Source organism: Chiloscyllium plagiosum, unplaced genomic scaffold (genome assembly GCF_037043375.1).
Source record: "Chiloscyllium plagiosum isolate Xiang-an unplaced genomic scaffold, Cpla_swu_hap1 HiC_scaffold_42, whole genome shotgun sequence".
Lineage (NCBI taxonomy): Eukaryota > Metazoa > Chordata > Chondrichthyes > Orectolobiformes > Hemiscylliidae > Chiloscyllium > Chiloscyllium plagiosum.
This window is the reverse complement of record NW_028270180.1, coordinates 18,804,889-18,831,976: the sequence shown is the minus strand read 5'-3', so window position 1 is coordinate 18,831,976 and position 27,088 is coordinate 18,804,889. Positions and strand designations below refer to the sequence as shown.

Below are 27,088 nucleotides of genomic sequence, written 5' to 3'. Positions count from 1 at the left end.
TGTCATGTTCATAAGGCCAAATCCAAACACTCTTTATTACAATGTTTTGCAAAATGGTGGATCTTCAACAACTTCATGAATGGGGTTTAATCAAACTTGAGTGAACCCTTCGAAGATAGTGTAAAAAGCTGTCACCTCCACCTATTTGCTCACTCGCATGTGTTTCATCACGAGGTAGATAACACTTAATGACAGTTGATCAGATCTGGAGCTTCTTTTGATTAGAACTGAACATTATTCAAGCTTGCACAATAGAGGCTTTCAACACTGCCAGAAATCTTAGCAGGAACATATTTTATCAAAGCCATCTTCATAGCTTTGCAGATTCCCTCCAGATTACTTTAAAGTTGGGATTACATACTTATAGACCGAAAGGAACTGAAATATGGAATTACATGTACGTTCTGCATTAAAAAACGGTTAAGGTTTTGAAAGGACTAGAGAATTAGAATGGTTCAAAAGTAATGTGAGCAGTGATCACCTGGTAATTATTGAAAAGACATGTATTTATGAAAAGGAGACAAATGAAGCTTTTAGGAGAGATAAGGGATGTGGTATATGCCTTTACTGGATGGATAAACCTTGTTTGGAAGAGATGGGGATGACGTGCTGAAGGCTGACTAACACCACTCTTCTTGAGTTAATTCCTGTTTTCCAGAACACCTGGGAAAGGCCAGGAAAGACCTCTGACATATGCATTAAACAACATTTGCGACTGAAGCATTTAGAAGGAACTTCACAGGAGGAAAATCTTCAAAATTCTCTCTGTAAAGAACTTTTGGAGACCTGAGAAAATTCCTGACTACCTTAAAACCTGAAAGTGGAACTGTTACTTCCAGTCAAAGAATCAATTCTAATTGACTTTCCATCTGAACTGAAGTCTAAAGATATTCCATCATGAAACAGCAGTCAGTATTTTGATCTCAAATCAGGAGTTGACAGGAAATTCGGGGAACCGTGAGAGGTCATCCCATTATATGATTTCAGTTTGGAATACTGGTCCATGGGGTATCTGTTTTCCCTTTTTGTTCTTTTTTGAAATAAGTCTGCAAAGCTGTAGTCTTGTTTGTGACACTGTTTGCACTTCAATTAAAGGGGATGAAGTTTAATTCTGCAATATAACTGAGCTGTTAACCAGTTTTGTTTCTAATAAAGGAGTTAACTCTTGACTTTATTCAAGATACCAGGTAGAAATCTCTCATTATTACATCTGTGCAGAATAAACGAAACACAATTTGGCCATTTTGGGGATTGCTGTAACTCACAGGGGACAGTGTGCTGTAAATCAAACCCCTCTGCTCCCAGAGTCTTCACAAATGTGAACATTTGACTAAAGCACTGAAGTGTCCAATTCTACCTAACTGCCTAATTTAGATTAAAGGAATGTGCACAACTGTTTTTTTTCATAGACAACAACTACTTCTCGCCTTTAACTCTTCTCAACCAATAGCAAGTAGAGCAGATGAATTGCTAATGGATATCTTTATAAAAGATCAAGGACAGCAAAAGGGCAGGATTTCTCATTTACCTAACTTGCATTCCATGCACAAAGACAAACAGACACAAATATTATCAGTGGAGGGGCAAACAATACTGAGAGGAACAGCGTTTTTCAGAGCAAAGTGGCATGCATCAGCAAAGTTGATGCAGTAAACCTGTGAGGCTTCTGTCTTGTTTTCATTGCCCTCAACGAGGTCTATGCTAAACTGCAGCCAATCTAGTCACAAGGTTGTTACTACACGGAGCTCCCTTGAACCCACAACATCTAGTGCCAACTGAAATGCTGATCATAAATCTGAACACACCAAACACACTGAACAGACAGTGGTGTTGATTTGTCTAGACATCTCCCCCCCCACACACTGTTTCAATAGACAATTTACATGCAACTCAATGTATTCCAGTAATTTGCTTTTTTATTGAAACTGCAAAAACCTTAGCTATTTGCCTTGGTTTAAGCAGTATCTTTTCAATTTTTAGTCCGCAGTCCAAGGAAAAGTGGCTTTTACATAATTGAATTAAAACATGTATCTGGATAGTTTGACTTGTGGTGTACAGTGGCTTGATTACCAACACATGCTTCAGGCTAACCCTCACCTGTGTCCAGCGCATTTCCCATAACTGTCCTCACCCTTTCCCTCCCACAACAACAATGCAGACTCCACCCCCCCCGTCCTCACTTTCAACCCCACGAGTCTGTCTCCAAAGACACACATCCCTTCCACTCCCTTGTCAGCCATCCTCAGACACTGTTCCCTCCAGGAAATCATGGTCACTGCTCCTCCACTTCCAATACTTCCCCACATCACCTCCTCATGCAATAGTAGAGATGTGACACTTGCAGATTATCTCCTCCCTCCTCACAATCCATTGCCCCAGGCACATTCTCAATGAAGCAGCGATTTACCTGCACTTCATACAACCTAGTGTACTGGGCTTGCTCTTGACAATTTGGTCTCCAGTACAGTGGAGATATGCAATATAGACTGGGTGACAGTTTTGTCAAACACCTACAATCCATAAAAATGACCCCAAGCTTCCACGTGACTGCCACTGCAACATGTTCCCATGCCAAACTGTAAGTCTCAGTCCTGATGCAGTGCTCTGGGAAAGCTCAATACAAGCTGGAAGTATAACACCTCAACTTGCACTGAGGCACCTCACAACACGGAGGACTCAACAACGAATTTAACAATTTCAGAATGTGAAGATCCTTGTGGAACACCGCCGGTGACAGACCTCCAGTCGTAAAAGCATCCCTCTACAGCTACTCTTTGTGCATATATCTGAGATCTCTCTAAATGTTCACTCTTCAGTTTCCCACTCACTACTGGGGAACTTATAGTATAATCCCATCAAGGTGTTCATCCCCTTCTTATTTGAGTTCCACTCATATAGATTGTAAAAATATGGAATTAAGTCTAATGTTGACAGTTGACAATGGTTTCATGGTCAGGAAAAGCCCACCTGGTTCACTAAGTTCCTAACTGCCATCTTTACCTGACCTGACCTACATGTGTGACTCCAGATCAACAGCAATGCGGTTAACTCTCAATTGCCCTCTGGGCAATTAAGGACAGGCAATGAAAGCTGGCCTAACCAGTGATGCCCACATTCTGATTGAATTTAAAAAAACACCACCAAAGATGAAGTGCTCTCTCCACTGCCAATCACTCTTAGCTCTAATCAACCGGTTGCACATTGAATACAACAAGAGTGGACATTTGCAATTTTATGAACAAACCGCCAATCATTTAAACAACTTTTACGAAGGGAAGAGTTAACTGAAAATAATCTTCTGCCCTAACTTCACCTGCACAGTGCCAAATAGGTTAATCATCTCAGTCATTGCGCCAAATGCACCATCCCGAATTATTAACAATGAATTAATCTCTATCACACTAACGGAGATCAAAAGATCATGAAACAACTGAAAACGTCACACAAACAAAAATGGAAATAACTGCTCCCTTCTTCTCAAACAACCATCGAAGTAAAGTTGTCATCAAAACCACTTTCTAGACAGGTTGGACAAAAATCTACTGAATTAGTTCTTCTGCTTTTATCATACCGTGAGAGTTTCAGTTGTGTCAGGTGAACCTCCATGATGTCCACCACTGGTGGCAGTGTGCACTCTTCAGCAGAGATCAGAAAAAATTTATTCTGCACAGTAATCAAACCCAAATCTGCCACAATAGCATTCATGGAGATAGAGGACTCAGGGACGATAATAACCGGAGCTTTCAAGTTGATGTCCATTGCCAGTCGGAAACTCTTCTGGGCGAAATCCTTGACGCTGGAAGCTGCTTTTTCTGCAGCCTGGGCTGTTGCTGCACTTAATGCTTCCTTTGCTGCTTGGAAGTTGTCAAAGAAGTTCTATTGACCATAAAACAAACAGTATTAACATTTCTTTTACATAAACCCCACAAAAGAATTCTCCTTATAAAAGATGAAAATCTAAACAACTGGTGGGGAATACAATATGAAGTCTTCTCAAATATGCCTGTTCAAATCAAGCCTTCAGTGTTTCACAATATGGCACTGACTGCTGCTAAGACCTTCAGTCAAACAAGTGAAAACTACTGTCAGCTTGATTTTCAAAGATAAATGACAGTAAAATCATATACAGAGGAAATAAGGCAATTTGTCTTAATTCAGCCGTGTTTTCCATGTGAGATAATTCCCAGGGATTAAAGTTTGGTTTGTAGTACACTTCTTCTACTTACTTCCCTCCCTTCTTGACATCTGGAAGAATAGACTTATTGGGGACAGTCAGCATTGTTTTACGGAGGGGAAGACTTGTCTCACAAACTTCCGTTCTTTGAGAAACTGAAAGATTATTGATGAGGGCAAGGCAGTGGAAGTATTATCTCCATGGACATTCCCAATACATTTGACAAGGTGCCTCATGGTAGGCTGAACCAGAAGATCAAATTGCATGGAATCCATGATGATTGGCAAGTTGAATAGAAAATTAGCTTGGCCATAGAAGACAAAGAGTAGCTGTGGAGGGATGCTTTTACGACTGGAGGTCTGTGACCGGTGGTGTTCCACAAGGATCCATGCTGGGACCTTCATGAATGGACTGGGCTGGGGGCAGGCGGGGGACTGTGCTGGATGGGGTTTTGGGGGCGGGCAGGGCAGGTGTTGGACAGGATCGAGGGCGGGGGGGCAGGTGATTGGATGGGATCGGGGGCAGTGGTGGCGGTGTTGGGGTCAGGACCTCGCACGCCGTGTGCTGCTGCAGTCTCCTCTGGGACTCGGACCTTTTTAAAGTCTGCTCCCCGTTCAGGAAAGACATTTAATCCATTAACCAAATAATCGATTATCCGAACGAAATAGTCCCCGCCCCTCACTTTCGGATAATCGAGGTTCCCGGTATATATTATAGAGGATAAAAAAGGCAGTGATCTGATTAGTAAGTTTGCAGATGACATGTAAATTGGTGAAGTTGTCATTACTGAGGAAAGATATGAACTGATATCAACAGGATAGAGATCAGATGGGAAGCTGGGCAGAGAAATGACAGATGAAGTTTACCCCGGACAAATTTGAAGTGATGCATTTTGGGAGGTCAATTGTAAGAGGAAAGTGTACAGCAAATAGCCAGACCTTAAGGAGCACTGATATACAGAGGAATCTCGGGGTCCAAGCCCATAGCTACCTCAAAATGGCCACACAAGTGTAAAACGTGGTAAGGAAAACATACACATGCTTGCCTTTAGATTTTCTTTTAAGATTCCCTACAGTGCGGAAACAGGCCCTTTGGCCCAACAAATCCACATCGACCCTCCGAAGAGTAACCCACCCAAACCCATTCAGATACTCCCTATTAATGCACCTATCACTATGGGCAATTTAGCATGGCCAACTCACCTGACCTGCACATCTTTGGACTGTGGGAGGAAACCGGAGCACCCGGAGGAAACCCACGCAGACACAGGGAGAATGTGCAAACTCCACACAGACAGTTGCCTGAGGCTGGAATCGAACCTGGGTCCCTGGTGCTGCGAGGCAGCAGTGCTAACCACTGAGCCACTGTGCTGCCCCAAAGCTGGGGTGTTGAGTATAAAAGCTGGCAAGTCTTACTGCAACAAGACGAGACTTTGATCAGGTTGCATTTGGAGTATTGTGCACTGTTCTGGTTGTCGTACTATAAGAGGACGTGGAGGTTTTGGAGAGGGTACAGAAGAGGTTTACCAGGATATTCCCTTGATTGGAGTGCATTAGTTGCAGGGAGAGGTTGCAACTTGGATTGTTTTTGCTAGAGCATCAGAGGCTGAAGGGCAATCTGACAGAAGTATATAAAATTATGAGATGCATGGATAAGGTGGAGAGTGGGAGTCTCTTTCCCAGGGTGAAAATGTCAAATACTAGTGGCATAGGTTTAAGGTGAGAAAGGGAAAGTTTAAAGGAGATGCGCAAGCCAAGTTTTCGTTTTCAGAAACACAAATGTACTGTCAAGGGAGATAGTAGAAGCAAATGCGATAGTAAGGTCGAAGAGGCAGTTAGACACATGAGCAGATAGGGAACAGAGGGATACAGACCACATGCAGGCAGATGGGCTTAGTTGAGAATCATGGTTGGCACAGATAGTGGGCCGAAGGGCAAGTTCCTGTGTTGTACTGTTCTATGCTCTCTCATCAGCTATGATATTCCAAGATCTGAGGATTACTTCTCAAATGGATTTTTCAAACTATACTGTACTCAATTTTTTTTGTGTAAAGAAACTACTCTTAACTCTCCACCCCCACTGCTCTACTCTTGTGTAAAGTTTAATGGGTAAATTTTCATTATTGATTTTCTCACTAAAATTCTACTTTATGAAAACATTTTTAAGTTAGTAATTTTGAAATGCTCCATTTAATTCTCTTCTCGGCCTTGCAGCCCATTGGAAATATTGCTTATACCTCATCTCTCACCATAATTAGACACTATCGTCCACCAAATTCACCTGTAAGATGGGAGGTTGGTCAAGGAAACATCAGAATAGCTGAATTAGGAGATAAAAGTTTAATGTGCAGAATTGACAAGCAGTACAATTATCAACAATTACATGCTTCTAGACACATGTGCAGCTGTCATGTTCTACCTATAACAGATGTCCGAAATCTCTCAATGCACAATTACCTAACCAATGTTTTTGCAGCAGTAACATCCAGGACTATACCTGGCAAAGTATCCTTTTAAAAATTAACTGCTGAGTGACATTAAAATTATTTTTTCCAATCTCTCTAATTTACCTTGAACTGGTAAAACATCTGCATTTACAACAAAACCACACCAAAACTTAAACTGAGCCAATGGAGGTACCAGTGTTGAAACTTTATTGCTGGAACAGCACAGCAGGTCAGGCAGCATCCAGGGAACAGGAGATTCGACGTTTCGGGCACAGGCCCTTCTTCGGCCTGTGCCCGAAACGTCGAATCTCCTGTTCCCTGGATGCTGCCTGACCTGCTGTGCTGTTCCAGCAATAAAGTTTCAACTTTGATCTCCAGCATCTGCAGACCTCACTTTCTCCTCAATGGAGGTACCATTAAGGCAGATGACTAAACACTTCAAGTGAATATATTTCAAGAAAAGTATTAGAGGAGTTAAGAAGATACAAGAGGTCTAATCCATGAGTTTCAGAGTGTAGGGTCCAGACAGCTGTAGTCACTGCTGTCAGTGGTGGGATCAAAGATCTAAGGGATGCACAAAAGGTGAAATCAGGGGAAGAAACAGAATGTACAGGTAAAGGAAGGGCAAGAAGGAGCAATCACATGAAAGCATCAGAATCAGGAGCATTAAAACATGAAAATCAAGTCAATGGTACAGCTGGACACCCTCAGTGGGCAGGAAGAACAGAGGTGATCTATAACCTGGACTTGACAGATACAGGCAGCATTTAGGTAACGTCAAGTTGAGCACTTTAGTCAAGAACATATTGGAATAGTTGAATTAGGAGTCAACATAAATTTGTTATGTCGAATTGGCAAGCAATACACTTACCAACAATGACATGAAGAATTTGTGTAAGTAGACCAACTGAATGCAACCCATCTGCAATGTCACCTCTCCATCCACTTTTGACATATCAAAGTAGTCTTTTCCCTCTGTAGCACTGGAACACAAACTCATCTTGAAGCTGAAAACTTCATCACCAATGATTGAAACAATCTAAAAATATACAAATAGAGTTAAGTTACTTTTTCCACTGGTGTGAAATCACTGGAAATCAAGCCCTGCTACTCCTGGAGATGTCGCAAGAGTTTAAGATTGTATAAAAATACTCAAAATTTCCCAAATTACATGTGTTTTTAAAGCCCAGTTTGAGAGAAAATAAATAGACTCCACCTACAGGCAAACAATTACAAACTGATGGCATCTAACTCTACTCATTAAAAACTTTAACCCCCTTGTAAACAGCCCCTCAACATGGACAATACATGGATGCTCTGGGAGGGGGAAAAGACTGCTAACTTAGTTTAATAGTTGCTATTCCCAGAATTCACAGAGATGATTCTTTTGGTTTGTTACGATGTTGCTCCTTGATCTTCCTTCTCCAGCACTTTTGCTCAGGTGGTGTAGGAAAGCTGGTTCACACTAATAAAGTATCTGATTCACTGGTTAAAATGCTACAGCTTACAGCAACTGGTGAGGGAAAAATAAACTGGCTTCTTCAGGTTTAAGAATATTTTTAATGCATAGAAAAGGGACAGGTCCTTCCCTTTTGGAAACGAAATGGTTTCACCCAGAAGCTGTTAACTACATGGAAACCAATCACATAATTGATGGCAGGCAGAAGGCCTGTCATCGATAACTGATTACCATTCCACAGACCAATCAGCTACCTGCCGGCGACTGAATTTCCATTTGTATACATGTCCCCAGCTCCTGTTAGTCTGTAGCTTGACTAACACCCACTATTAGGACAAGCAGCTTTGTAAACAGCACTTATAATGGTTGTCAGATAATTTGCACTTCAGAAGCGCAGTCATCCTTCAACTATCCATTAAACATTCCTTTTCCCTTTTCAATTCATAATCACAAAGACAGAAAAATAAAAAGAAACAAATAGCCTTTACAAAGTTAACAGATTAATTCAAATCTATAATTGCGCAACGAGGAAGGATTCAATAATTTGAGTGTAGCAAATGAGTTTCTAGAGAATTGTGATTAAAATCCAAGTTTAAATCAAGGGGCTTAACTCTCAACAAAGTAATCTCTGCAGGTATGAGGTGATGAAGTGAAAATTGGAAAACCAAATAAAAAGTTATAAAAATAGATAGTGAATGATGAGCATTGAAGATTTATTTCCAAATGTGTAAGTAATACACATTTCTTTGAAGGATTTTTGAAAGCCAAGGGAAAGGTGGTATAAGCTTGGCTAGCAAGTTATGACTGAGTAAATAAAAAGCTAATGATGTTATCAAAAGAGTAAAAAGCATCAAGATGAGAAGGATTTTAGTGTTCTCTAAGAAATAATCAAGATAAAGAGAAATCAACTGGGAATAGAAGATGCAAAAATAGATTGTAAAAGTTTCTGCAGGCATGTAAGAAAGGAGAGGTTAGCAATAAGAACCACTTACAAAGAGGTAAAAAATTAAAATTGGAAATAAATAAATGGAAGATAAATTAAAACGAACACTCATCTTCACAACAAAAAAACTGCAAAACATCTTAGAAATAATGGTTAACAAAGGTTTAGTGAAAATAAGAAAATTAGAGACATTACAACAAGTAAATAGCTGGTATTTGAGAAGTTACTGGTACTTGAGAAGTTATTGGGACTTGAAAAGCAACAAATTCCATAGATTAGAAAGATTTTAAAAGAGATGGCTGCAGAAGTAGTGTATGTATTGGCTTCAACGTTCTAAAATTCTTAGGAATCTAGGTTAGTGTCCATGGAATGGATGCTAGCAGATGCAACCCAGTTATTCAGGTAAGGAAAAGGAGCAAGAACAGAAACTAAGTTAGCCTTGACATCAACAGTGAGGAAAATGCTGAATTATGAAGTACAGGTTTGAGAAGACTTAGACGGCCATAACATAATTAGGCCAAGCCAATATTAATAATCCAACGATTAAAAATTTAAATCACACGAAGACTGCTCGAAAATTAGAACATGGTTGGAAAAAATCCGTAACTTTAAAGCTGTAACAAGCAAAAATTAAAATTAAGCCATTGGATTGCTATAATAACATTAGTGAGCCTATTGGGTTATGATGAAAAGCAGCTTGCCCTCCCTACCCGGCCCTTGTATATACATGTATGAAACTTTACACCAACAGCATGGTGACAGACTCTTAAACGTCTCCTTCAAGTAATGGCATGCTTCCATACTAGAGGGATTCTACAATTCTAACAATGCATATCTTCTTTAAAAGTTAAAAAATCACAACACCACGTTTAGTCCAACAGATTTATTTGGAAGCACTAGCTTTCGGAGCACTGCTTCATCAGGTGGTTGTGGAGTATAAATTGCTATTGTACTGCGAACTTATCACCTTCTCAAAGCAACCTGGGATCCTCTGGGCTGCTCAGCTCAAAGCCTCAGCTCTGAGCGTCAGCTCAGCTCAGGCTTCAACTGAGTCAGCTCATTGGCCTTGGAGTGTTCATTTTAAGTTACAGTCTATGTGACAAATCATGCTAGCAATTTGAAGTAAATGACTATTTTAGCGATTAAAACAAAACTGTTATTCAGTTTGTGTATTTGAACCAACATGGAATAACACCACAAAGCACCAAGTGCCGCTCAAAATAATTGACTCACATTGAACAGCTTACCTTTTTATGTAGAGTCTTTGAACCAACATCTGTAACAACTACATCTTTGAGTCGGGCAAAAAGATCTATCTGCTTTGACAGTACAGCTACGGATGCATCCATACCTAGATAATCACAGATTTGATATCAAGCCACAGAACATGGTATTGCATTAATAAGCCATTTCCCCATCAAATGAGGTCCTAGGACGACTATAACTCCCATATTACTATCTTAGTGAGAATGTTGGCATTAGCAAGAGCATGTGGAGTAATGTGAGCAGTTGTTGTTTTTAAATCCAGGTAAGGCTAAAAGGCTGCAACTAATATTGGTCTACAGCCCATAAACTAAAGCCTAAAAACAATACAGAAGACAAACTCACCAATAATTTGTACACATTCATTTGAAGTGTATTTTACAGTTTAAAATTAACCCGGTTACATTAACAAACTTAATATAAGCTTTATCCCTTGTTTGAGAAGCTCAGTGAAATTTGCCTGGCTCAAGAAAATTGAGATTGATCGTCAATGGCTATAATCATGATGAGAGCCGACTAATAGCAGCAACATGTCAAATACATCTCCATTGTTTGTTTTGTATAGACACGGTGAATAGGTTATTCCATCTGATAAGTGCACAGATTGGTTTTGAGAAGAGACAAGAGGATGAATGGAGAAGAATATGTCATCCACCTGTCGATTTCGATGGCACTTGAACGTGCAGATAACTAAAGCCAATCCCTCACCACGATATCCTCAACTTAGGTACATAGCAATTAGGCTATGTATTGCTTTACAGGTGCCTAAATAAGGCGAAAGTGAGGACTGCAGATGCTGGAGCACAGCATGTCAGGCAGCATCTGAGGAGCAGGAGAATCGACGATTCGGGCAAAAGCCCTTCAGCCCTTCATCAGGAATGAGGCTGTGAGCCAAGGGGGTGGTGAGATAAGTGGGACAGGGTGGGGCTGCGGGGGAGGAGGAAGGTAGCCGAGAGTGTGATAGGCAGGTGGAAGTGGGGGTAATGATGAAAGATTGGAGAGGAGGGTGAAGCGGATAAATGGGATGGAAGATGGACAGGTAGGACAGGTCATGAGGGCAGTGCCGAGTTGGAAGGTTGCAACTGGGATAAGGTGGGGCGGGGGGGAGGCGGTGGGGCGGGGGGGGAGGGGGGAATGAAGAAACTTGTGAAATCCACATTGATGCCAAAATAACTGGCACGAAAATAACAGTCGCGCTATCACACATCTCAGAAAATACGAGACATTGCTTTTAAATCCAGAGCTCAATCTGGTTTAATTTACCTTGTATTTTGATGTCAGCAATGTCGAACTCTTCATCACAAACAAATATGTTCAATGCACCGAGTTCAACAGAAAACTTTAGGTCAAACACATCGACTGCTCTGTCGAGGGAGACTAAATGAAAAAGCATTCACTTTGTCAGTAATGTGAAAAGAACAACCAAAAACAATTGTTACACATCTCAATTGCACTGTTTATTCCTGTTTGAATGGTAAATCTACCAACAGTAATCATATTCTAAAAACCTGACATTGCCATAATGCCTTCAATGTAGCAAATCATTTCATGGTGCTTCAGAGATACATCAGACAAGATCTGGCAGAGAGGTGACCAAACCTTGAGGCTTGAGTGCCTTAAAATAAGGATTCAAATTTAAAATAAACATATAAAAAGGCAATCAAGATATGCTATTTTCTTATTACGAGTAAAATGAGAAGTTATGGCAGCGAGGTAGGATAGGTAGGTGGTGGGCAACATAGAAGCAAAGTGACAAAACTTGAGCTCCCCCCAACCACGCTTTTCAACCTTGCTGTTCCAAGACATCACGAAAAAGCAGCAAGCAGATAATCAACGCTTCTCTGCCAAAAGGAGAAATAACCAGCGCACATTATTTGGAAACACACCAACCCTATTGAGATCTGTCATTCACTTGCAGATAACGTGCACTACTACATGGCCAAAGATGGGAAGACAAATAGAATCTTTGCCTTTTAACTGTTGCCTAAGTGTACAACAAATTTGTACAGCTGAAGCTGCCTCACATCTCCATCTAGAACTGTCTGCCCCATCAGATACTGAAAGAGATAATCGTTCCACAATCATCAGCAGTATGCATGATACAGACCAAGATGCGCGAAGTATGTTTCAAAGATGAATCACATCTCATACCAGGTGATGGTGCCACATGACTCATCTAAACATAATTTAATCTGTACCGCAAACAAAATTCCTAATACAGAAAGAGATCAAATAGCAACAAAACTGAGTTCAACAGTTTTGTTTATAATCCACTGTGGATTTCCACCGCTTGCAGCAAAAAGGCTAATTTCTTGTTCACTACATAAAGTGAACTACTCAAATCTTTCTCTAACCAATTTATGCAGTATTTCTGAACATATGAAGCAACAGAAAACAATGCAGAATACAAACTAAATGCTCATTAAAAACATACATAAACTCTTAATTCGATGCACTATTCAGCTTCCCTTTTTTTCTAACCTACCTGCTTTCGTCACAGTCTCCTTTTCATGGTCTGTGCTTGGTTTTCTTTCACGCTCATGATCAGGAATGTGAGATGGGAATACAGCTGATACAAAGTTCATGGTTGAAAGTAAGGCTTGCGAATGAAGGATCAGGTCAAGAGAAGAAAAGGCCACCTGATGCCAAAACAAGTAGTTTCATTATTCCACTTAATAGATGATTTCACCGCAGTACAAAAATGATGAAAAACTAAAAGGCAGCACCGAAGTAGCAACGTTTGAAAGCAAGCTTAAATGGTAATTAGAAAATGATCAAATATATCTTTTAGGGTTTTGATACAATTCTCCAATAACAAAAACAATGGAAAATGTTCTGCAATTATTCCAAACAAATTCATCAAGAAGCTCCCAAAGAGGAAAACGAGAGCGTATCAGAGATTTCCTACTGTATGAAGCAGGCCATTCGGCCAATCAAGTCCACGCTGACGCTCCAAAGAACATCACACCGAGACCCAAACCCCTAGACCTGTAAATCTGCACATCTCCCATGGCTAATCCACCAAACCTCCACATCCTTGGACACTGTGGGCAATTTAGCATGGCCAATACACCTAACCTGCACATCTTTGGATTGTGGGAGGAAACCAGAGCACCCAGAGGAAACCCATGCAGACACGGGGAGAATTTGCAAACTCCACACACAGCCGTCCAAGGCTGGAATCAAATCCAGGTCCCTGGTGCTGTAAGGCAGCAGTGCTGAGTCACCATGCTGGTCCAGAGTCAAAGTAATCAAAATTTAAAAATAATGCAGTACCAGCCAAAATTCTTCAGAGATTAAATCTACTTGCTTTAAATAAATACACAAATAATATTCAACAAAAGTGAGGAGCAGGGAACTGGAGGAATGGTCACAAAGAGCATGAAAACCCCATCTGATAAGAGAAGGGAAATTGCAGTTCAGACCATTTTCTCAGGAATGGTTGAAAGTTGGTTGAAATATACAACAGATTTCTATTCTCGATCACTTCTGTTCATTGTGTGCATAAATGATGTGGGAACAGAATCATAGAGAAGAGGGCTGACATTATAGATGATACTAACATAGAAGCCAGAATTAAGAATTCCGGTGGAAGGAATAAAATGATAGGATGGGTAAAAAGACAGCAGATGGAATTTATAGTTAGCATATTGGACAATAGGAAGTAACAAAAATTCTCATTTGAGCAGGGAGGCTGAGTTATGTACAGAAGTAGAGGAATCTGGCTGCTCAGACTCACGAAAAATTACCCAGTGGATAAAACCATTAAATAAAATGATAACCAATTGGGTTTATGGCACACAGAGTTCAAAAATGCAAAAGGGAAGTTTGAAGCAATATAAACTTCAGTAAGATCATAGCTAAAGGACTGTGGGCAGCACTGGCTACATATCATGAGCATCTTGAAAAAGTGAGATATGAATCGAGTAGGAAGAGAATTTAAATAATCTATTTTTGGGATTCTGTAGCAATATACACCTATCGGGACCAGCTCACTTAGTATCCAGGAATCGAACAGAAATTTATTTCTAATTTTATCCAAACTTTAGAGATGTACAAATTCTGGGAATGATAAATTTGTACTCCACAACAAACCATTTTAAGATACCACAGCAAAGATAACAAACTTTATTTTTTGAAAAAATTCAAGTGATGAAATAGGAAATAAATTACTTGAAACTGGCATAAACTCAATGTTTATTTATTCAAGGGTTAGCTGATATGAATGAAATTTATGAAAAAACCATGAACAAAATGCCAACAACGGAAAAGTAATATCATAGAATGCTCCTTCTGGTCCTCTTGGCAGAACAATTCCCATGTTCCAAATACTGTTTACATGGGAAATCTCAATGGACAGAAATTTTCCAAGATGCTCCATAAATGTTGGGAGAAATTAGGTAAAGAGCCATAAAGGGAAAGGTGACTTAAAAGGTGACCAGGCTTTCCAAGAGTTTTTAAGAGCTAGACAGAAGGAGGGAATTTCAAAGAGTATCCCAAAGGCAGTTGAAAATTTCAGCAAGAAAATGGGAGGAGAGACGCCAAGGTCAGAGGAAAGAGGTGTTGAGGATGATGATAATCAGAGGTGCAGGAAATGAAGAAATAATTCTGAATTTAATGCATGACAGATGGAGAGTCAATATCAGTCACCAATGAGAGGAGTAATGAGAGAACAGAATCTGTGCTGACAAACTCTATTGAGCAGTGTTTTGGGAAAATTGCAATTTATGAAGGATTGCAGATGACAAAAGTAACCAGATTTCAATTCAGAATGAAGGTTAAAACAAATTAGAATTATCCAGCATGAGCTCTGACCACAATGAATAATTTCACTTCCAAAATCCGAGGATTAATATGCTCAGTTAACACTCCAAACACAGATGCAGAGCACCTAGGAGAACATCTCAAATTAAAAACTACAGAACAATCTGCAAAGAGCTTGTTAATGCAGGGAACGCAGAGGAGCATGGGCAGCTAGAAGCAACAATGATTTACCCAAGTAAACCTTAAAACAAGTAAACCTAGCTAGAGCATAATTGACAGGAAGATTAATAAAAAACTACGGCACCAATATATTTTGAACACATTATAAATTACTTACAGTGAGCGTTTGCTCAGTGCTGTCATAACTAGTTTTGAAACGTGGTCCATTTCGGTCTGCCTGTGAACAAAAAATTATTATGTCACACACTTATCTGATCAAATGAAACAAACATACCACGCTGGCTCTTTGAAAGAGAGATATTCAATTAGTTCAAACCTTCACATTGCTGTCAACATGACAATTTACAAAACTTTCTTCTTGTGCATAAATTCCCCTTGTGAACTGGGAAAATTAGTTTTTTTAAAAATACCCACATCTGCTAATTAATCCCTTGGGATGATGCTTGACTGTATGAGCGCCTTAAATTTTTCTTTAGGAATCAGTTTATGACTCTGAGGGCTTATAATAATAGTACAGCCAATCTTAAATATCAACAGGAGGGACACATGAGGGTAAACATGCAAAGACTGCTCAAAGTCACTGGACAGGTTGAGAGCATGTTGAATAAATCACACGGTAACCTACAGTTTACTGCTTATGTACCATGTCCCTAGTAAAGTTATTTTAAACCGATATAGCCTTATGTAGAGTATTGCATCCAATTCTGGGTACTGTACTTTAGCAAGGATGCAGGGGAAAAAAAAATCAGAATGGCCCAGGATGAGGAACTTCAGTCATGTAGATTGACTGGAGAAGCGCGAGACTGTTCTGCTCGGAAAAGAGAAGCTGAAGTGGAGATTTATAAAGATGTTCAAAATCGGAAGGGATCTAGATAGAATGGATAGGGAGAAACTGTGGCCATGGTTCGAAGATTATAGCACCACAGGGCACTTGGCAAAAGAATCAATGCCAATTGGAGTTAAAACTTTTTTAATACACAAAGTGGTTCAGATCAGTGTATTGGAGGCAGATTCAATCCAGGGATTCAAAAAGGAATTGGATCATTATCTGCAAAGATTTACAAGGATACAGGCTAAAGACAGGGTAGTGGCAGTTGGTGAATTGCTCATACGTTGGGCCAGCACTGAAAATGGCCTCACATCTGTCAAATCCATACCCCGTCCAGGGGGCATTGAACCAACAATTTGCTTGCAAAGATCCACACCAGCAGGTTATCAATCTTGATTTCCCTACAGAAAAGTAAAACTATTACCACAATTTATAAAGTTCATCTTCCAAATCTACTAGGGTATAGAGGGTTTCCAGGAGGGGCAAAAGAAAAGACACCCAAACGCCAATAACGTGAGGTGATAAGCCTGCACACCACTTTAAAGGAAAAGCAGCTTTGCGTATGAAATCAACAAATTTTGGCAAGTGCCATAAAATATTAACTGCAAAGTTGGGAAGACCTTACTCTTGATTTTTAGTTCTATCATTTGAACGTACTTTGTTAACTCAGTTTTTGTAGAACATATGAAACAAAAATATTTCCAGTTCTTCAAAATAGAAACAGCTCTCTCTTCAGGGGAGTTACAATGAACATTAACATTTCTCCCATGGGAACAATGCTGAATACAGCCAAAAAAAAAAATGGACTTGCATTTCCTGTGACAGCAAGTCTTCAATAAATGGCACTGACGACAATCAACTATCTAGTACTAACTAGTTTAGGGTGTAGGTTTGCTCGCTGAGCTGTAGGTTTGATATCCAGAAGTTTCATTAACTGGCTAGGTAACATCATCAGTGGCGACTCCAAGTGAAGCGAATCTGTGGTCTCCTACTTTCTATTTATATATTTCTCCTGGATGGGGTTCCTGGGGTTTGTGGTGATGTCATTTCCTGTTCGTTTTCTGAGGGGCTGATAGATGGCATCTAGATCTATGTGTTTGTTTATGGCGTTGTGGTTGGAGTGCCAGGCCTCTAGGAATTCTCTGGCATGTCTTTGCTTAGCCTGTCCCAGGATAGATGTGTTGTCCCAGTCAAAATGGTGGTTTCTTTTCATCCGTGTGTAGGGCTACGAGGGAGAGAGGGTCGTGTCTTTTTGTGGCTAGCTGGTGTTCATGTATCCTGGTGGCTAACTTTCTTCCTGTTTGTCCTACGTAGTGTTTGTGGCAGTCCTTGCATGGAATTTTGTAGATGACGTTGGTTTTGTCCATGGGTTGTACTGGGTCTTTTAAGTTTGTTAGTTTTTGTTTGAGAGTGTTGGTGGGTTTGTGCGCTACTAGGATTCCGAGGGGTCTTCATAGTCTGGTTGTCATTTCTGAAACTTCTTTGGTGTATGGTAAGGTGGTTAGGGTTTCTGGCTGTGTTTGGTCTGCTTGTCGTGGTTGTTCTTGAGGAATCTGCGGACTGTATTTTTTGAGTATCCGTTCTTCTTGAATATGTTGTATTGGTGTTCGCCTGTTTTCCGAAGTTCGTCTGTGCTGCAGTGTGTGGTGGCTCGTTGGAATAGTGTTCTGATACAGCTTTGTTTGTGTGTGTTGGGATTGTTGCTGGTGTAGTTAAGTATTTGGTCAGTGTTTGTCGGTTTTCTGTATACGCAGGTTTGTAGTTCTCCGTTGTCCTTTCTTTTGACTGTGACGTCCAGGAATGCGAGTTTGTTGTCGGTTTCTTCCTCCTTGGTGAACTTTACATACAGTCCGCAGATTCCTCAAGAACAAACCACGACAAGCAGACCAAACACAGCCAGAAACCCTAACCACCTTACCATACATCAAAGAAGTTTCAGAAATGACAGCCAGACAACTAAGACCCCTCGGAATCCTAGTAGCGCACAAACCCACCAACACGCTCAAACAAAAACTAACAAACTTAAAAGACCCAGTACAACCGATGAACAAAACCAACGTCATCTACAAAATTCCATGTAAGGACTGCCACAAACACTACGTAGGACAAACAGGAAGAAAGTTAGCCACCAGGATACACGAACACCAGCTAGCCACAAAAAGACACGACCCTCTCTCCCTCGTAGCCCTACACACAGATGGAAAAAAAACCACCATTTCGACTGGGACAACACATCTATCCTGGGACAGGCTAAGCAAAGACATTCCAGAGAATTCCTAGAGGCCTGGCACTCCAACCACAACGCCATAAACAAACACATAGATCTAGATGCCATCTATCAGCCCCTCAGAAAACGAACAGGAAATGACATCACCACAAATCCCAGGAACCCCATCCAGGAGAAAGATATAAATAGAAAGCAGGAGACATGCTAAATTGCCTGTAGTGATAGGTGAAGGGGTACGTGTAGGGGTATGAGTGGGTTGCGCTTTGGCGGGTCGGTGTGGACTTGTTGGGCCGAAGGGCCTGTTTCCACACTGGAGGTAATCTAATCTAATCTAATCTAACAGCTTCGCTTCACTTGGAGGTCGCCACTGATGATGTTACCTAGCCAGGTAATGAAACGTCTGGATATCAAACCTACAGCTCAGCGAGCAAACCTACACCATAAACCTCAACCTGAGCTACAAACCTTGCAACTAACTAGTTTTCCATCTGCTCCAAACAACGTATGGTCAATGGGCTTTCTTCATCAATAGGTCTGATGGTATATCATAAAAATTAAACCTGCAAATATTGGACTCAACAAGGCATCCTTCTGTTTGGACTCTCGCTTTACCACTGTAACAGATTTTCCACAGGGAAAGAACTTGCCATTGGGATATCATACCAGGACCACAGAAAATCAGAGCTGGCCTATAGTCTTCATTGGTCGGGAGATATAGTCATTCCACTACGAATGAAACCATACTGCTTATTCCTTCCTCCAGTACCAGTCTTGCTCAGGACATAAAATATTTCATAAAACATGCCAGCCAATTGAAAGATGCAACATCAGGAAGAACCTGAAGCGAAATAATACCATGCCATTCCTCTTCCCATAAACGATGCAAATCAGCAATAAAATTAGCGATTTTGTCCTGAAACATAAAAGCTAAGAGATTCTAACCTACAGGTTCACCAAGTGCAAAAAAAGCCTCAAGAAAATGCAACTGGACTCTAAAATCAACAGCTCAATCTCCGGTTCTCCAGTTTATGCTGATCTAAGCTAATTCCCAGCTGCAAGACAACTGGGGTTTTGTTATAAGGGGCCTGAAGACGAGGAGGCATAGCCATGTTACAATATCAAGCTTAGCATGACAATGGGAAACCTCATCAAGCACTATTTACACACGACAATTTTCCCAATAACCTATCCAGCTAAGCCAAGCAATTTATAACATTCTGCAGTGTCACTGGACTTGAAATAGTAACTGTTTTCTCTCCACAGATGCTGCCAGACTTGTTCAGTTTCTTCAGGAATTTCTGTTTTTATATGTTATGCTGGGCTCACTCATCAACTTGTATAAGACAGACTTGAGGATCAGAGTCATATTAAGGTAGCCTGCAGCTGGCTGAGAAAGCAGTTAACTTTTAGATGTCAATCTGCTGAAGAGTTGTGAAGATTAAAACTCTACCTTAATATACTGTACTTTCAGAAGATCAGATCCAGGTTCGTCCGAAGAACTAATCAAATTAAGCGGTTTACTATTTGAATCTGCAACAAAATTAGCAGTAGTGAGCTTTGGACTAGGAACATCAAGTTAGGTTTCCATAAGTTGAATTTTAATAACTATAAATACACTTTAACAAACAGAATACAACAATAGATGAAATATAAAACGTATATATAAATGCTCAAAAACAGCCCAGGATGTAATTTTGAAAACGAAACAAATTTTTTCAGGAAGGGCGGCACGGTGGCTCAGTGGTTAGCACTGCTGCCCCACAGCACCAGGGGCCCAGGTTCGATCCCAGCCTTGGGCGACTGTCTGTATGGAGTTTGCACATTCTCAGTGTCTGCGTGGGTTTCCTCCAGGTTCCTCCCACCGTCCAAAGATGTGCAGGCCAGGTGAACTGGCCATGCTAAATTGCCCATAGGGTTAGGTGCATTAAGTCAGAGAAAAATGGGACTGAATGGGTTGCTCTTGGGAGGGTCGGTGTGGACTGGTTGGGCCGAAGGGCCTGTTTCCACACTGTAGGGAATCTAATCTAAAATCTAAAAAAAGTGTCAAATAAAAACTAACACCCAAAATTGCAGAATTTTGTTCATAACTATTTCTTCATCTTCACCCATAAGACCATATTTCAAAATTCAAGTTAGACATTCATTTAAAAGCCAATGAAACAGTCCAAGAATAGGATGTCGGAAGAAAATCTACTAAACCAATAAAGCATTCTTAATTAGAAAGTTTTGCAGAGTAATAGGGATAAACATACCAGAAGAAACAGTTTTTGGAAAACAAAGTTCACCCTCTTCTTATGTAGACTCAATTAGTGGATCCTTTGAAATTTGGCATTCTTTTGATTCTGTCCCGATGAGGGCAAGATACCGCTCTTGTTTGTTTTATTTATTGGCTTATTCTGTCTTAAAAAGTTGCTGGGATGGCTCTTATTTTGCATTCTGAAATGCTCCTCGAACTGCAGAATGTATGACAGCCACCCAGAATAGTAAATACATTCATTTTCACTCAAGCTTTGCTATCAAAGTTCATATTTTGTACAAGGACATGTTTTTGTTCAAAAGAAAGCAGGGATTTCCCACACATACTGCACTGGATATGAGTGAGCCATGTTGTAATGAAAATGCTTCACCACTATCAGAACGGCCAGACACTGCGTTGGTGTGGTTAAATTTAGACTCACTATTGCTGAAAATTGAATTTGACCTATGCATGAATAACACCTTTGACATGCAAGCTAGTTTAACAATTACTGAAACCCTGCTTATGCCTTACAGCTCTGAGCAATTGAACATGAATTTTGTATTTCTTGGGTCATTTCAGAATGCATAAAATGTGGCACTCCAGGTATTTTTAAAAGATGGCCACATAATAAAACTGCATTACTCACAATCACATTACAATAACTTTTTGCCATGAGTCCAATGCCAAAGTTGACTTCAATTCATTAATAAATACAAGCAATAGCTTTAAAGTTTTGAAATTATTTTCCAATAAAATAAAATGCTGCATGTAAAACTGATTTCCATAAAGTACACTGTGAAGAGTTACACATACCAGTGACAAAAGCTTTCAAAAAAAATGTTTCACCAGATAACTCAGTCAGGGCTGTTTTGTCCAGAATTTTCTGGCAACACGCAGCTCTTTATGAAATATAGCTCAAAACACCAATTAAATATTTATAGTAAGATGACATTTGACTAACAATGTTTGATAAAGATGTAAATTATACTTATGAAACAAGGTTTATTGTGCAATTAAAGTAAAAATTTCTATCTTGCTTTTTTAAAAAAATGTTGCAATGGCAAACAGACTATCAGCAAGGTAGTAAATGTAAGCAATGACTATGCTCATAAATACTACAGTTAATACAGTACTGGGAATGAAGCTGAAATAGTACAGCAAGCCAGACAACTGACAACAGCACTGAACTTTACCATATTCAATGCATGGGCAATTTCTGGAAAATATTGAGCTAATAAAATGTTGGGATTCATAGCAGAAGAGTATATTTCAAGTATATAAAGATAGTCACTAATAAATACAAATGGAATGCAGAAAAAGACTTCTTTATTCAAGTTAATGAAAATACAGAACTTGCCCCCATATGGAGTGGTTGAGATGCATTCAATCACAAAGTCGATACTTTGTGATCAGGCATCAAGGTTATTCTGACAAACTGAGACAAAGCAAGGTGGGAGAAGGTTTGTGTAAAATCTGAACCAAATGGTCTATTTCAGCACTGTAAACACTCCAGGTAAGGTTAAGGTTTTATAATGTATCACTCACAGCACAATGGAGTACTAAGTTCAGCAGTGCTCAACTGGTGTCCTCAGGACATTGCAGCATATTTTTAAAAAAATCAATAGTTTGAAGGTAAACACTAGGAGATCAGAAAACGCCAAGCATTGCCTTAAGTGAAAAGAGAAACACCTGTACATAAAATATTAAAATGAAAGTGTGGTAAGCATGCTCAAAATTAAGTCACAAGTCAATATCATCACAAGTTCCATTCCAGCAGAGCAGTAAATGCTTTGAATAATGTGCACAACCGAGTACCAGAAACTCAAAATAAATCTGGATTGTACAATGGGAAAGTTGGGGTTCTGAGAAGATGTGCTTCAACAGGATAAATAACATCTTCTCACTCTCAGCTCTTTTACATTTTACATGATCTTACAACTTATCGCCCCACCTGTAAATTCACAGCAGTTCAAAGCAATTTTCCTCAGGTAGGCTGTTGCACTCAAATCGAACTTCCTTACTTTGGTTTCAGTTCCTAATTGCACTACATGGAACATGAGAAAAGAGCTCTTCTGCTTGTTCACCTGTTTTGTTAATTCTATTACAACCTGAAATTACAACAGAACATAGATACTAGTCACAACAAAAACTATTGAGTCTTTAATTTAAATTACTTCACTTACACTACTACATTTGATTGTTAAGTGTAATCCAGTTAATATGTACTTCTAAACAAAGAATGTCTTCAACGTTTCCTGTTTTATCCCATTTACTTTGCAGGATAAAGCTGTGGATATACTCAGACATTGTGAATGCTGCTTGCCCTGATCAGAAAGCATTAGGATAAGCCAGGTGATGGCAGTATTACACAGCTAAATTGTAGTTCCAACAGTGGGAACAAATTATACATATCTGTACAATTAAAACCAAGGATCTTCTGCATATTTATGAGAGAGCTTCTAATGTTGCTCATTATACAGATCAACCAAATAGGCCAATCCAATCCAAAAATGAATTCACATTACACCAGATATCAACTTGCTCATGAAAAAAAAATTGTGAACTTTTTTTAAACACCACTTAATCAACTGTGATACTGCAATGCAGTCATGACAGTCTGCAGTATTATTTGAGGTGCTATTTTGTATGAGACATCATCCAGAGGCTATCTGTGTCTGTTCAGGCAAGCGCAAAAGACATCGTTGCACTATTCCCAAGAAAAACTAGCCCTAACCCTTTACTCTTGGCACAAAGAATAGGATAACAGAAAGCTATTTGAATGGAGAGACTGCAGAACTCAGTGGTAAGGAGGGGATTGGCGGGGGTTGGGAAGGAGGTGTCATGGTACACAAATCATGAAAAGTTAGTATGTAGATTTCGCAAGTGATTAAGACAACTGGTATGCTGATAATTATTCTGTTAGGACCAAGGTTGGAGGTGTGTATTGTGTTTCTCTACTCCACTGACCGCAACATCGATTGACTATATTGTTAATCGGTAAATGTTAATTATGTACTTACCCAAAATAAGGTTCATTTCGTAAATAAACAATATTACTGCTTTAATATAACAAGAGTTAACCCACAAAGAACTAACAGTCTGAATTATGAAAGTAAAGACCCATCTAAATAATTATAAAGTCATAGAGATGTATAGCACAGAAACAGACCCTTCGGTCCAACTCATCCATGCTGACCAGATATCCGGACATTTTCTTTGCAGAGATTAGGAAAAACAATTTGGACAAAACAGTTAGTTTTCAGACAGTAAAAGGATGAGCTATGAAAGGTTCCAGGTTGGTTTTCAAGGAGAAAGTGAGGTCTGCAGATGCTGGAGATCAAAGTTGAAACTTTATTGCTGGAACAGCACAGCAGGTCAGGCAGCATCCAGGGAACAGGAGATTCGACGTTTCGGGCACAGGCCCTTCTTTAGAAGGGCCTGTGCCCGAAACGTCGAATCTCCTGTTCCCTGGATGCTGCCTGACCTGCTGTGCTGTTCCAGCAATAAAGTTTCAACTCCAGGTTGGTTTTCGCCTGGTGCCTTTTTATGTGTGGACAGGTGACTATGTGCAGATGAGTGACCCTCTGGGACCTTTTCACACAGTTCATTGAGAACGTCAAGATGAAAGTTTCTCGGAACCTTGTAAGGAAAGTAGCGGTGAACTCTTGCAGTTCTAAAATGATTCTCAGGAGTTTTTGTTTTTGCAAAGTGACAAAAGGCTGAGCTGGGAGCTTTGTGTCTTCTCCAGTAGGTCCCTCATTGAACTCCAAAACACGAACAACCAGCCATACTCCTAATAGCTATAAACCCAGGCGTGACTTCCAGGCTCAATCTGAAGTCATGTGTCTTCCAATAAATCCAAGCAGTTAGCCGAAGACATGGGTCTTCCAGCACATTCCCTTTTTTTAAAAGCAAAAGGGGAAAGTCCTAGTGTCCCCTTCAATGGCCTTTTAAAAATAAAGCAATGGGTTTAATAACACTTTAGCACCTCAAATGAATCTGTTTCACAAAGCTTCAGACATCAGTCCTCAAATAATGCCAATAATGGGGACACATTCATAACAGCTGGCTATGGAATATAAAAGTAGGAAAGTTTTAATGCAACTGTAAAAGGCCTTTGAGAGGTCCCATCTGGTGTTTGGTCCTGGAGGTTTGGTTTCCTTATTTGAGAAAATATGGAATTTCATTGGAAGTCCTTCAGATGATTCAGCCAATTTACTGCTGAGATGAAGGGGTTCCCTTATGAAGAAAGATGGAACAGCTTTAGCATACCCCTTTGGAGTTGAGAAGAATGAGGGGCAATCATAAAAAGAGAAAAGATCCCAAAGAGAATGGACAGGGTAGATCTTGTGGCGGTGGGGTGTGAAAGGCTATAACTACTGGATTGTTTAAAAATGAAGGGTTTTTTTTTAAAAGGAGGATTTTCTTTTTCTTTCAGGCATTGCTATCTATGAAAGAGAATTCCACAAAACAATGGGTGCTGGCTCATTGATATTTTTCAAGAAAGGCAAAGTTAGATAGAAACTTCATTATAACAACAAGATTTAATCCACAAAGATGCAGAACTAACGGTCTGAATGATGAAAGTGCAAACGTTTACCCAACTAAAGAGTTTAAAAAAGGGAGATTCAAGGATTATGGGATGGGGGTACAGACGAGTGTGTCAAATTGAAAGCACAATCATATCAGCTATGATCTTATTGAATGGCAGAATAGGCTCACAGGGTGGTGTGGCCTGCTCGTGCTTCTAAGATATATGTTCCTGACGTTCTGGCCAGTCTCTATCTACCAAACAAAAAATTTCTAGTCACCTAGCTTCTTGTCAAATTTTGCCATGCACAATTGGGGACAGCATTTGTTGTCAGCTTAAAAAGACATGCATTTCTACCTTGCTTTTCTTGACCTCCCAAAACACTTCATAAATTCATTCTCATCTTCCAACTGACACAGCTCAAAATGACAGATTGAAAAAAATCACTGGACATAGAAGTACGCACTCATATGGCATCAACTACCAGTTGCAGTACCTAACTTTGTAAACTGTTGATCCTAATCCAGCTAATCCAAATAGTACAACTACATCTCTAATGCAACAAGCTATGTAGTTGAAGTGTTTGCCAAGAGTTAGTGCACTGGGCTATGTTAGCTAACAAACTTCTCTGAAGCTTCTGTGGCAAGACCGAATAAGGCGGGTTTACATTTCTAATGGAAATAGCACAACTCACCTCCTTGATTTCAAAGTTCAGCTGAACATTGACAACGTCATCTGATGCACCTTTTATTATATCCAGATGATGATCTGCTGCTGAGCCTTCAGTTGCCACAGTTTTCACAGGCTTGGTTGCCTCTGTGGGATCTAGGAGTTTCTCTGTTTATTCATTAATATGCAAAGTGTTCGTAAATCTCATTTTTCAACAATACTGAAGAATTACATTTTATTAAATTAATACACCAAGGGTCACTTACAAGAGTGACTGATTGATCAATTTAAATGAAGTATTCATTTTAAAATCTTTGACTCTGATTTTAACTTGGTATCCATACACAACAGTCCATACAGCTTAGAGTGCAAGCGCACGTGGAATTTCCTGCTATCCATCAGATCAACACACTACTCAAAGGTCACCATCGGATGACAGCTAATGAAATATCCCCACTGTCAAAGAACTTTAAAAACCCTCTTGAATTTACACAAAATCTCTCAGACCCTACACCAAAGCATTCCATACGCTACAAACTAATAGAAGACCCACCTTTCAATGACACAACACAACTTCGATCTAGTAACTATACAAACTGTGGAAGTTCCAGCTTTCAGCTTTTCATGAAAATCTGGACAACTGGAACGTCAAGTGGCAGCACCAAGGCTCAGTGTATAGCACCACTGCCTCACAGCGCCAGGGACCCGGGTTCAATTCCAGCCTTGGGTGACTGTCGTGCGGAGTTTACGCGTTCTCCCTTTGCCTGCAAAGGTTTCCTCCAGATTCCGATTTTCTCCCAGAGTCCAACGATGTGCAGATCAGGTGGATTGGCCAAATTAAATTACCTCGTAATGTCCAAGGATGAGAAGGATAGGTGGATTAGTAATGCTAAATGTAGGATTATGGGAATGGGTTTAGGAGCTGGGTCTAGATGGAATGCTCTTCAGAGGGTCTGAGCAGGCTCGATGGACCAAATGGTTCATTCCACACTACAGAGATTCCACAATTTTATGAACTACTTGAGGATAGGTCAGGGAACATGTGGTGACTTGCTCCACAAATGAAAAGGATCTTAAAAAAAGATTTTTTGTAGCCATCCAAGTCAGACTATTGCTCTGGGAGATCTATTCATGCTGGCATCACCAACCATTCACACTGAGCTGAAGCCATTGAATGGATTGTGAACTTCAAAATTAAACTAACTACTATCCCAGCCATTCAAAAATAAACTTACATTATTTAACCAAATACTATTTAATGGAAAAGCACAGTAGGTCAGGGAGTATCCGAGGAGCAGGAAAAAATGGACATTTCGGGCAATAGCCCTTCATCAATTTTTCTGCTCCTCAGATGCTGCCTGAGC

General features: G+C 40.0%; 1 protein-coding gene across 5 annotated transcripts in view; it reads right to left on the bottom strand.

The window, feature by feature from the left end:
• Positions 1–27,088, bottom strand: part of vps13c (vacuolar protein sorting 13 homolog C) — a 287,267-nt gene that overhangs the window by 105,971 nt on the left and 154,208 nt on the right. For all 5 annotated transcript variants that reach the window (XR_015754174.1, XM_043680595.2, XM_043680591.2 and 2 more), the window contains 9 exons: positions 25,750–25,892; positions 22,476–22,632; positions 19,736–19,815; positions 15,387–15,446; positions 12,771–12,924; positions 11,549–11,662; positions 10,270–10,373; positions 7,492–7,659; positions 3,572–3,876 (listed from right to left, as the gene is read on the bottom strand). Coding sequence is in view for 4 of the 5 variants with exons in the window: in XM_043680595.2 (XP_043536530.2) it covers positions 3,572–3,876; positions 7,492–7,659; positions 10,270–10,373; positions 11,549–11,662; positions 12,771–12,924; positions 15,387–15,446; positions 19,736–19,815; positions 22,476–22,632; positions 25,750–25,892 (1,285 nt within the window). In the remaining variant the exon portion in view is untranslated. The remainder of the gene's footprint in view (positions 1–3,571; positions 3,877–7,491; positions 7,660–10,269; positions 10,374–11,548; positions 11,663–12,770; positions 12,925–15,386; positions 15,447–19,735; positions 19,816–22,475; positions 22,633–25,749; positions 25,893–27,088) is intronic.